The following is a 12,627-nucleotide window of genomic DNA, read 5'->3' as shown; positions in this document are numbered from 1 at the left end:
TACCTTCGGTTGGAGGGAAATTTGTTTCTGTAGTGATACCACAACAAAAAAAAACCCAAAAACCAAAGACCATGCTGCAAATTAGATACCTGGATTTTCTTAAGCCACAAACACAAACAGTTGAATTTGTATAGAAATGCATCAAACTAATATTTTGCTTTAATATTTCATACAACACACATTTGTTGTGTGTTGTACATATATAAACACGCATATATGTATACATATACTGGGAAGGCTTCAAGACATCTTGTACTTCAGGAAATAACAAGAATCAAAGAAATTTCAGCTGGTTTCACATCATGGGTATATAACATCCTTTTGTTTTCCTTCAGTTAGTAAAACTATGCATAATATGCAAGTAGAGACACAAATTTTTACAAAATCCACTAGCTGTAGAGCAAAAAGTATCATCTGGCCAAAAGTCCAGTACCTAAGCAGAACAGATGGGAATATAGTTTTTATGGGGTTAATATTTTCAGCTATTTTCATTATTTAAATTATTCTATGAAAACAAGGGGCCACAAGCAAAACCAATGCTCTTGAATTTCGTATTTGTTTCACAACTAGCAACAAGCAAGAGCAACAAGAAAAGGAGGCATTATGGAAATTGGATTTTACTATATTCTTCCTGTTCAGAAAGTGGAGTCTAAAGCAATGCAGAATTCATCACCTTTACTCCTGGAGATCTATAGTGCATGAAGGCTTTACCAACTCTGATTTTGTAGTTTAAGCCAAGAACAAAAGACATGTAAGTAGCACTTTGGAAAGATTTGTTTTCTTGAAAGTTGAGTGTTTAATTTGACAGCTGCACTCTTAAGCATTCAATCAGTTAGATCAAAGCCACATGTGTTTTTTGCAGACAGAAGATGGAAGCTTTTATTCTTAAGATAGCTCTCCTATTGCAGAAATGAGAATTGAGGAGAAAATACAAAAAACATGTTAAGAGCTTTTAGCCATAATTCCTTGAGGTGGATCATACACATATAACCATACAGGGGTAAGTACAGGTAGTATGACTCAAGGTAAGCACTTCAGTTTTTATAGTACCTGTAGACCTGTAGATGACATGCTCACATTTTCCTTCCCATTATGCTCAGTGCATGGATAGGGTTGATCAATTTTAGTGTGTCTAGTTCCTGTATTTGATATGCTTTGTATATCAGAGGTGGCTTGCCTATCCAGAGGGACTCAGTATCTGAGGCCACCATGAATGAGACATTAAACAGCTGTTAAAGGACCCACTGATCATGTTTATATAGAGATGCTCTAGGTAGGCTTTTTGCTGTAAAGAGGAGAACGTTTTTTTCTAGAATGATAGGAAGTTTAATTTTATAGAAAGCCAAACTATTCAACAGATTAAAGTTGTAAGAGGAAAACAATCTCTCCAAGTTAGTAAACTGAAGCTGTAGAGAGGACAAGGAATAAAAATATTTTTCCAGACAACATATATGTGCAGAACCCTATCAAAAGAATTATGAAAATGTAACAGATCCACCATATCCAGTATTTTCACTAGTCACACAAACGAATTAACATTTAAAGATAACTAGGTATAAAAATATTGTATTCTTCCCATACAGGACTGGAATATCAGCCTCTTCAGGACTCATTATTGTTGAGGTTTATTAATTTGCCTCTCTTCTATGCTGTCTTTAATGTAAAGCATAATTTCACTGCCAGCAAGGTGCAGTCTGTGTTCTCTATACACTTTGGAGACATGGTCTGCAGTGCCTCCCCTGATTATCCTTCTTCCACCAAGTTTGTGATAAGCCTGATAGATCACCCAGGGTCACCTTCACTCAGTGCTGTCCACCCTATTTTCCCATCTTATTTATTAAGTTTTAAAACCGTTTGTCTTCCCTTATGACTCTGATTGAGTTCATCTCTTCTGGACAGATGTTTCTGGAACCTCCTGGGAAGTTTCTCTAATTCATAATACTTTTAAATGTATTACCTATTTCAGCACCTGCATTTCTTTGCTGTCAGCCTTTAATAAATATTATTTATGTGCTTAATAAAAACAGAATTCTCATCTATTTAATTTAACATGACATTTTTATATGCAAGTCAAACTAGTAACTTCCAAATTCTTTTGATGTGTTAAATTTACTTGCTCAACTTGTTCTTGGACTCTTCACTACAGTTATGTAAGATCCATTTCAAATTATGGTCACAAATCTGGAAATACTGAGTTTGGTTGTGGAGGGTGTTTTTTGGGTTTTCTGGGTTTTGTTTTGGTTTGGGGGTTTTTGTTTTGTTTTGGTTTTTTTTGTTGCTGTAGTTTGTTTGTTTGCTTTTTTCTTCTACCAATCCCTAAACATTCAAGATTTCCTCCATGTTATCTTTTTTCTTTTTTCCTCAACCTAAATAACTAGGAAAAAAAATTACCAGTAAATTATTTTTTCTTTTTAGTAGATAAACTGAGCTGCATGCTGAACATTTGTTCAAAAGGCAGTAAATGTTTACTGCATATCTCAGGTCTAAAATTAAGAAACTACAGACATAAAAGTTCATAAGGAAGAGCTGTAACTGGATAGATCAAAACTCAATAAGATGGAATCACTTATTTAATCTTTTCCTAGGCTAAGGAACAGAGAAGAGGAATAAAACACATCAATATTGATAAAAGTATTCAAGTCAAAAAAGGAGCAGAAACTTCAAAACAAGACTCAGCCATCTACGTCTAATTCCTCCTCCCATCTGAGGTTCAGGCAACCTCTGTCTTTTCATTCATAAAAACATTCAGCTTTATTCAAATTAATAAACAGGCCCCCATATCTAAGGTAGGGAGCTTTTCCCTTGGCAAAACTCCAACTGGCTTCTTGGGGGTCAGGACTGTAATTAAGATCTTTAATTTACAGTATGCATATGTAAGCCACTTCATCAGTTGTTCTGATTTCCCTTACGAGGTTTTAGATGCACAGAAAGCTGACACCTACTTCAGATTACTTAATTATACTTCCACTAAATTAATTAGCAAATTTACTATCAAATTAGGAGTTTTGAGGTATTTTGACTTGTTTGAAAAACAGAACTCATGTGGGTCCAGAATACAAAGGAAACATACCTCAGACACCAAAATCCTACAGCAAGGACATTTCTAGTTTCTGCAGACTTCAATGTTTTATTCGAGCATTCTACACAGTCCCCACACTGTGAGGACACATAGCATCCTCAGTGAGAGGGTGGGAGAGCCCATTTTATGTTCAGTCCCAAATTACACAATAATCCACAGTGGTTCCTACATCAGAAGTCAAATGTCCAAATGCCTGTATCACAGCAATTCTTCCCACTCTGGGGATCCACACAGAACACAGCTAATTGATGGACAAGGGAAAAACTTAGTCTAGAGCAAAGGCTTCTGAAGGCCACAGAGAGAGTAGCACATTACTACCAATGCTTGAGACACAGTCGCTGCAGACAACATAAGAATCAAAATTGTTTCACTCATCATGTAAGAACTGATGAGTGATTTTGAGGTTTTTGCCCATCCATGATGCAATTTGTGACATACTATTCTTCACGTATTATTCCTCAAATTGACAAATATGATACTTGGCTGCCTTGTACATAGAAGTTGGGCTTTCCTTGGCAAAGGCTAAATTGTGCTTGCATCAAGCCTACTGGAGTCAATAGTAGATACCATTTCTTGAGGCCAGTAGAGCATTTCTTTAAATGCAATGTCCAAATCTTACTACAGTGTCTCACACAGTGATTCAGCACCACTAATGTAGATTGAACAAACTACAAAAATTGATTGATGTCTGACATTCCTATGTTGTCATCCCTCATTCAATGCACTTAGTGCAAAACTTGGCAACAAATAGTATGACTTCATGTGCCAATTATGCCTGTATTCCAAGAAATGCGTTTCTAATTTACCTTAATTAGAGGTACCATGCTAATCACCTGAAGCTATTTCAATCTTATTTCTGTCACAGATAAAATAATTTCTATTCCTATGTCTCATTACCACTGCTAATTCTTCTTTGGCTTCCATTTTCTTTCCTTTACATCAACATCAATAAGAAATTAAAAACATACCATGAACATTTCCTCTGCTTTTAGGTAAAATCATGCCATAAATTACCAATGCATCTTTATATGGGCATTTAGACATAAATACATAAATTCATATCCATACATATACATAGAGTTCATTGTTACTTTCTTCAAGCTTTAAAAGTTGGTTATGTATTGATTGTGTTTCAGATAAAGAGCTGGTGGTACTTCAGATAGAGTACCTCAGAGCCTTTCTTACTGAACCCAAAAAGGTTCAGAAATATGTATTTAAACAAGAGTGCTATATTAATATTAGTATGTCTTTACAAATACACATCAATTTTCATATAAAAACACACAACACAATTTAAAATACAGCTGGGTTGCCTCAGGATATTGCACTGAGGAAGCTGAAAATGTCTTACTTCACTGATTCATATACATAAAAACTGTAGAAGAAACAAACCTATTAATTGTTAACCCAACCTAAAATTTTACAATTTGTTATAAATTTACAGTATGTAAACAGCCTGTAAGCATTCATATCTGGAATTAATTTCCTTTGAGAGTTCATACTCAGAGTCAGCACTTCTTTGTTGCCTGATAAAAAAGCTGAGCAGTTTCAATGTTCCTGGATGAAGCCATGCTCCCATTGGAATTGAAAGGAAAGTCACCAGTAACTACAAAGAGCTGGAAATGATTTCTAGGGTTTTGTGGTTTATACCACCAACAAAGATTATGACTTCTGCTATAGGTATTCATCTTGACTGCTTCATCTGTTTTGTAGTCATAAAAAGAGACTTATGGAGCTTTAAAATCCTGTGGAGATTGAGATGTGAAATAGGAATGCCACAAAAATATTTTCAATTTTAAGAATAAAGAAAGACTAAGGAACATATTCTCATTCCTAACCACATTTAAACTGCATAATTTTACTGGTTTCTATGTTATAACTCCACTTTTTCATTGCTTTGACTTGTATCCTAGTCAGTTACATCTCAGCTGCAAATGGTCCTTCTACCAAAAAATTCCACCATGGAATTCATTCTTTAGATGGTCACCTCAGCTGTCCATAAAACAGCATTGCAGACCAACACACAGTGTAGGAAGATGTTTGCCAACAGAGACAACAGAGGAACAATGAAATCAAAGAAATGTCTTAACTTCCATCCTTTCCCAGGGTTTTGCTCTTTACCCAGGATGAGGCAGTGAGAAGCTTACTTCACTCAGGATTCATGGTCTTGAACATGTTCCTGAAAATGGTTTTTATGGCCTGCATTGCTGTATCTATTGGCTGATTACTGCAATTCATAAGGGATTTTTTTTCGTTTAGCTTCTGAATGTTTTATTTAATATTCACTTCATATATGTTCATATGTTTTATTTAATATTCACTTCAAATATGTGCATATTTGTGCGTGTGTCTGTGTCTATGTATGTCTATATACTTCAAACAGCTAACACTTTTAGACCAGGACGTGCATGGTTTTGGGTACTACCGAAGAACTGATGCACAAGAGGAGCTGACACAAGGAAGGAAACCTACAGTATTGGTTATGGTATGTGGCTGCAGTTATGTGCAGGAGTTGGCAGCATCATTCATTCCCAGATTAATTAAATAATAACCTGCACTGACATTTCACCATAAAGTAAACATGGGACATGGAATGAAAAGTGTATTGTAGATCAAGAAACATTTATCTGTTTCATATATAATCAAGATCCATTCTGCAATTAAAAGTCTTTCTATCCCTAAACTCCCAACTAGAAGTCTGTTTCACTCATTCATTACTAGGCAGGAAACTAGGAAAGATATCTTAAGTTTTTCCATGGTTGTTGTTTCTCAGGAATACTTTCTGAAAGTTCCATGCATGGACTAGAGAATTCTACTGAGAATTCCACACTATTTCAGGCAATCCTCCCTTCTCCATAGTTCTCTATCTCAAGTTCTGTGCAGCAGACACAAATTTGCACAATCAGAAGACAGTTGCTAATCTGGCTACTGATTTTTTCAGTCACATATCCACTTTTAATGTGGATCGTTGTAATAAAAGGGTTATCGTAATTACAGCTTATTGAAGGCCATCTTGCTGTCAGATTGCTGTCCATCTGCCCAGAGAGATTGTGGAGCCTCCATTCTGGAAGATATCCAAAAGCTGACTAGACAGGTCGGAACAACCTGCTGCAGGTGGCCCAGCTTGAGCAGAGGGGCTGGACTGGATGATCTCCAGCAGTTTCTTTCAATCTCTACCTTTCTGTGATTTTGTGATATTAGATTGGTAAAGCAGGGATCTGAAGATATTAAATGATGAAAAACAACAAAGAGCACTGTGCAGTTATTTGGTTCAACCATTATATGAGAAAAGAAGTGGCAGGACTAGTCAAACTTAAAAAGATTAAAGCAAAATCCAATTAAATTAAAAATCTTTATAATTAGTGGTACTTTTAATACATTTTTAATGTAGAAAACACTTGTACTCTATACTTACAATAGCAACTTTTGAAAGTCTGCAAAATACAGTTGGAACTCACATGGCTGGACAAATGATCAGGAATGTTTTCCAGATCATTTGTTTTAATGATGGGTTTGAAACAGCTTAAATGTAATCTCAGACATTCTTCAAAAGCCTGCCATAATCTCTGAGGCTACTAATGTTTGCATGACATCATTGACATTACAATCCTGTCTCTTCACTCAGTAACTAAATAAACTGAGGAAAACATGAAAAAGAGTTTTTACTAGCATCGTTCTCAGGTGTAAAATTTCAAATTCCACTTCAAAATCTGGACATTAGCTCAGAAGAAAAGACACTAAAATCTAAAATTCTTTCACACAAACCTAGCCACACAAGTGTAATCAAGCACTCCTCTTCAAAGAAGTAGTTTAACACCCCTAATTATCCTTGAAACAGCAGAGGAATGGATTTTTCTTTCTAAAACTGAAGCTTGTATCAGAATTTAACAGCCTCACATTTCTTCTTTTATTATTCCACACTCAAATGACTGAACATGTTTACTCAGAGTATACTGTGGGGTTTTTTTACCAAAACCCAGATATTCTCATGGAATTTCCATATTTAAAATAGTCATTTCATAGTCATTAGTCATTATGAAATTGTCAATAGTCATTGTGAAATTATGTCTCACACAAGGCAGAAAATTATAAAAATAGTAAGCCTTTTGTATGAAAGTATTTCTATTACTTCTTGCATTCAACATTTTCAAAACAAAATGCAAAAGTAAAAGGAAATTCTCAATATGATTCATCCCGAATAGTGTTGTTTCTATCCCCATATTATATTGACAAAATTTCTCCAAGTGGCATAAAGTCCATATTACAAAAGCTTTGAGAAAGAACAATTTATTATTTTTTTTTTTAATTAGGTGTTAAGTACTGATCACAGAGGCCCAAAGCAGCATAATTAAGTCATTTCTGCCTGGCAGACCTAGACCCAGTTTAAAGTAACTGCAGGTGGATGTATTTCTTCAGTGTACCTACATATACAGTTTAAATTTTCACCGTAGTTTAAAATATTTTGAAATAAAATGTAACAGATTCATTGCTAAAAGAAAAGGGTATAAAAGCAGACATATCATTAAAACATTTAGCAAAATTATCACAGCGGCTGGTGGCAACCTAATTTTTGATTGTTTTTAATTTACTTCTGGGTTAACAATTTAAATAAAGAAAATAAACAATTATTAGTTACAAATATTCTTAACATGCTTATACAAAAATAATTACTACTGAGATGTAGTGAGTTTATTTAAATGCATTTTTTTCTAAAATGCCACCAATGTAATTTTTAAAGAACATTAAATTAATGTAAATGCTAAAAACCCTCAGTTCTGCCCCACCCTAAAAAGTATCATATGATCTTTTTATGTAAGTTAAATTCTCCAAAGCCTCTTCATATTTACTAATGACATTTAGGACATGTATTCTGAAACTTATTAAAGCAAAAGTACAATGATTAAATAAAAACAATTCAAGATGTTTATCAATCTTGCCTAAAATGGTAGAAAACAATGAAATTTGTATTTGCATCTTCCATAAACATATGTATGAAACAAAGTTCAACCTGAGATTAAAATTCAACCTTATACATGAACTGCAGAATTTTACCTTCCTAATCACAGTAACAGAAATGTAATTTCACAAAACATCATTGTCCTAGTATTATATTATCAATGTCCCAAAGAATTAAACAGATTCTACTTTGTCAAAAATACTTCTGGAAGCAACTACTGAAAGTAATTCTTTAGATGAGCTTTGAAGAGGAGAAGCCAAATGTCTTTTCCATATATAATGAAGTACCATTGCTGGCAGCCAAAAACCATAAAACAATGAGATGTCACCACCAGAAGAAAGTACCTTTCCACTCCTTAGTGACACATTACAACTGTCTGTACATGTAAGAGACCAGGTGACTCATTAGCAGCACTGTGAGTGTGCCCTTATAGCCCCCACAGGCTCTATTCTGAGAGTCATGGGCTATTGTCACTTGGAATATCTAACACACTAAAAAGCATGGATAAGTCTTAAATCTGAGGGGTTTCCTGCCTTAAAATGGGAAAGCTCTCTTGTCAAAAAAATGGAAAATTATTTGTTACAGCGCAGGCAGCTAAAAGGCATCTACAAGTCTCTACAGCAGGATCAGCTGCATGACACGAATTTTCCATTCATGATCATCACAGTATGTAAAATCATCTTGAGGAGAAGGCCATAATTCATTTCACTTTTGCCATTCAGCAGATGGTTATTTTAAAATTTTTCAAATGGTCTTAATATTTTGAGATTATAATTGTTGACATTAGTAATCACAAGAAGTGGGCCAAGATGCAAAGTTTTAATGGCAAAATAGGTCTCAACTGTGGACACATAAAAGTAGATGACTCTTGCTAAATGGAATTTCTCAAAGAGAATTAAAGACCTGGTATACCACTCAGGATATCACAAGAGAGAAAGAGCAAGAGTTTACATGCAGGTAAGATATTTCTAAAAGTATTGTTTTCTTGAACTCATAAATTTATTGCAAGTTTCATAATACAATACAGAATATGAAAAAAAAAATCTCTAGTCCTGTTGTGATCATATTTAAATTTATAAATAAAATTTTAAGATTATTAAAATCTTGTGCAGATTCACCTTTAAATCTTGTAAATCTGTACTCTAAGTCTTAATAATTAAGACTTAAATATGTCTATTCAATAAGTTTCCTATTCCTGTGAAACATATTTGATGAGGGTGTACATATTTCTTTACCTTGCGCTTTTAAAAAGAGTATATCACCGCATCTGGAATACTCTTCACTTCTCCACCAACAGATGCAAACAACAATAGAAGGAAAATGTGAACTGATTTCACTTTTCACTTTCCATAGTAATTTTATTAAGGTAGGAAGTTTAATCTTTCTGGTAGCTGAAATAAACTTGTCAAAGGTGTAATTTTAAGATTCCTCACCACTGCAATTTTATAATGCAACAGTAGGCTCTACATGTGGAATTATTTCTTTCATAATATGAAGATTATTTATAAATAATTATTTAGTGTTGCTTGCTGCCATTTGGGAAATGAGGATTATATCTGAAGTTCCTACAAATTATAAAATTTGGTTTTTATCAGTTCCTCATTAACCTGCTATCTTTTGGACAGCATATATAATATATCACAATGAAAAGTTGAAATTAAATGTTTTTTGTAAAAATGCAAAACATTTTTTTAAATAATGTTTTAATTTATTTTCTAGTATGTCATTGGCAAGTATGCAGATTCCTATTTATGTTTTTGACTATAACCCTATAAAATATGGAAGGTCCTAAATATGCACCATAATAAATATTCCCTCTATATAGCAAGTTACACAGAGAACACACATTTTCAATAATCTAATTTCCAGAGCACTGAATATTTACCAATTTCTGTTAACTTTTCAAAATTGCAAATATGGAGAAATGTTCTGCAGGAAAAAAATGCAACACCACATTGCAATTTGGAACAAAACCAATTACTAAAATAATATACACTCACAAAACACTCAGAACACTAACAGAAGACTAACCAGAATTAGCTTCCTGGAACTTCTTAGCTCACAAAGCAAAAGCAGTAGAGAAACTAGATTAATAGCTTTCTTAAAATGTGCTTTTCCTAAGTGCATGATTTGTACAGCCAAATAAGATCTTTAAATGTAACAAGTCAAGTAACAAGCTCATTTAGTGTTCTCTACCTCAAATATATATATATAAAAACATTTGCATTAAGTAAGCCAGGGGGTGATTAGACTGCATACATTAAATTTAACCAAATTTTTAAAACAACTCTAAGTCATCTAAGGAGAAGTCTGCAATTTTTTTATCATAGAAACAAAAATTAAGAACTTGAAGGTATGAAATTTAGGGTATGTCTGTATTGGGAAATGGACCATGATGTGGTTATCCTTCAGTCAACAGAGAAGCAAGGCAGTGTGTCCACGGAGTTTAGCATAGAACCACACAGTCTTACTTATGTGAGCTCACAAGCAATGTAGCCATGTTGGTTTGGTGTGACCTTCCAGGGAGTTAGTAAGGCTGACAAGAGTATTAGCTCATTTACAGTGCTGGAATAAAAGTTTAACTGCCTCAGACCACAAGCTGGGTTGTTAGAACTCCACTGACGAGTTTAAGCCTAGTGTGACTAAAGCAAGGCTGGATCCTTTGTGCACATCTATATAAGTATCACAGGGCCACACAATCACAGAATGGGTACCTGGTCCAATCTCCCTGCTCAGGCAGGGTGATCCTAGAGCACGACACAGGATTGTGTCTTGACCATCTCCAGTGAGGGAGACTCTATAATCTCTCAGGACAATCTGTTCCAGTGCTTGGTCATCTGTACAGTAAAGAATTTGTTCATCATGTACAGGTGGAAATTCCTGTTTACCAATTTCTGACCACTGCCTCTTTTATCTGTTGGTTGGCATCAGCAAGCAGAGCCTGGTTCCATCCTCTTGGTGCCCTCCCTTCAGATACTTATAGACACTGATGAGGTCCCCTCTGAATTGTCTCTTCTCGAGGCTGAACAGGCCCAGGTGCCTCAGCCTCTCCTCATAAGTGGATGCTCCAATCCCTTAATCACCTCTGTAGTCCTCTGCTGCATCTGCTCCAGGAGCTCCATGACTCTCCTGTCCCGAGGAGCCCAGAACAGGACACAGCACTCCAGATGTGGCCTCGCCAGGGCTGAGTAGAGGGACAGGATCGACCTGCTGGCAATGCTCTTCCTAATGCACCCCAGGACAGCACTGGCCTTCTTGGCCACAAGGGCACTGCTGGCTCATGGAGCCTGTTTGCACCAGGAGCCCCAGGGCCTTCTGCACAGAGCTGCTTGCCAGCAGGCTGGCCCAGCCTGTGCTGGTGCATATGGTTACACCGCTCCAGGTGCAGGACCCTGCACTCGCCCTTGTTTGATTTCTGAAGGTTCCTCTCTGCCCATTTTTCCAACCTGTTGAGGTCCTTCTGAAGGTCTGCACAGCCCTCTGGGGTATTGGTCACTCCTTCCAGCTTTATGTCATCAGTGAAATTGCTGAGGAGGCATCTGCCTCTCCATCCAAGTCATTAATCCAAGACTGGACCCAGTATTGAATCTTGGGGGACACCAATAGTGACAGGCCTTCAGCTACATCCTGTGCTGGTGATTATGACTCTCTGGGATCTGCCATTCAGCCAGCTCTCAAGCCACCCCTCTGTCCACTCATCCAGGCCAAATTTCTGAGTTTGCTTACAAGGATGTTGCTAGACACAGCATCAAAAGCCTTGCTGAAGTCAGGGTAGACAATATCTACTACTGCTCTCCACTCATACATCCAGGTAGGTTTTTAGTCACAGAATCACACATAGGTTAAGCATGATCTACCTTAAACAAACCCATGCTGACTGCTCCTGGTCACCTTTTTGTCATCCATGTGGGCAGAGATGGCCTTCAGAATGAGATATTTCATCACCTTTTCAGGGATTGAGCTGAGGTTGACTAGCTGGTACTTCCCTAGGTTCTCCTTTCTGTTTTTGAAGACTTGGGTGATGCTTTTTTCCACTCCTCAGACACCTCTCCTGATCTCCATGACCTCTCAAAAATGCTTGTGAGTAGCCTTGCAATGGTGTTCACCAGCTCTCTCAGCACTTATGAATGCATCCTGCCAGGGTCCATGGACTTGACGATGTTAAGATTGCCTAGGTGTTCTCTAATCCAATCCTCCTTGATCAAGGAAAAGTCTTCCAACATTCCTTTACCCCAAACTCCTGACTCAGGAGGGATGGGGTTAGGGCGTCTCTCCTTACCCTAGTATTGACAATAAAGGGAAGTCATATACCAGTAATTTTAAAGTGGAATAGTCTGCACAGACATTCAGCCTGTGCACACATGTGCCATGAAGTATTGAAGACTACAGATATCCATGAGGTTTCCCTGTCCCACTATCTGAACCTAAAAGAAAAGATGAAGAGAGGGCCCCACCTTCTTGATTACAAACCCAAATTTTCTCTTTGAACAAGGGCCAAAGAGAAGGAATGTAACTGTGAATACAGATAACAATTTCCTAAGAATTTTCCTCCCACCATCCCTCTGGTTTTTGAGGAAATAATCTTTTCAGC

At 36.4% G+C, this 12,627-nt stretch overlaps 1 protein-coding gene across 7 annotated transcripts in view; it reads right to left on the bottom strand.

The window, feature by feature from the left end:
* WDR27 (WD repeat domain 27) overlaps window positions 1-12,627 on the bottom strand; it is a 177,687-nt gene that overhangs the window by 92,771 nt on the left and 72,289 nt on the right. Inside the window, exon 24 of one of the 7 annotated variants that reach the window (XM_064413936.1) lies at window positions 11,711-12,316. The exons of 5 other annotated variants lie outside the window; for them this stretch is intronic. In XM_064413936.1, coding sequence (XP_064270006.1) covers window positions 12,158-12,316 — 159 coding nt within the window. In that variant the 3' untranslated portion in view covers window positions 11,711-12,157. Of the gene's footprint in view, window positions 1-11,710; window positions 12,317-12,627 lie in introns of those variants that run through there. One more of the 7 variants, XM_064413925.1, reaches the window with a different exon arrangement.

Source organism: Passer domesticus, chromosome 3 (genome assembly GCF_036417665.1).
Source record: "Passer domesticus isolate bPasDom1 chromosome 3, bPasDom1.hap1, whole genome shotgun sequence".
In the NCBI taxonomy this organism is placed as follows: domain Eukaryota; kingdom Metazoa; phylum Chordata; class Aves; order Passeriformes; family Passeridae; genus Passer; species Passer domesticus.
The sequence above is the reverse complement of the archived record's forward strand: the minus strand, read 5'-3'. Positions and strand labels throughout refer to the sequence as shown.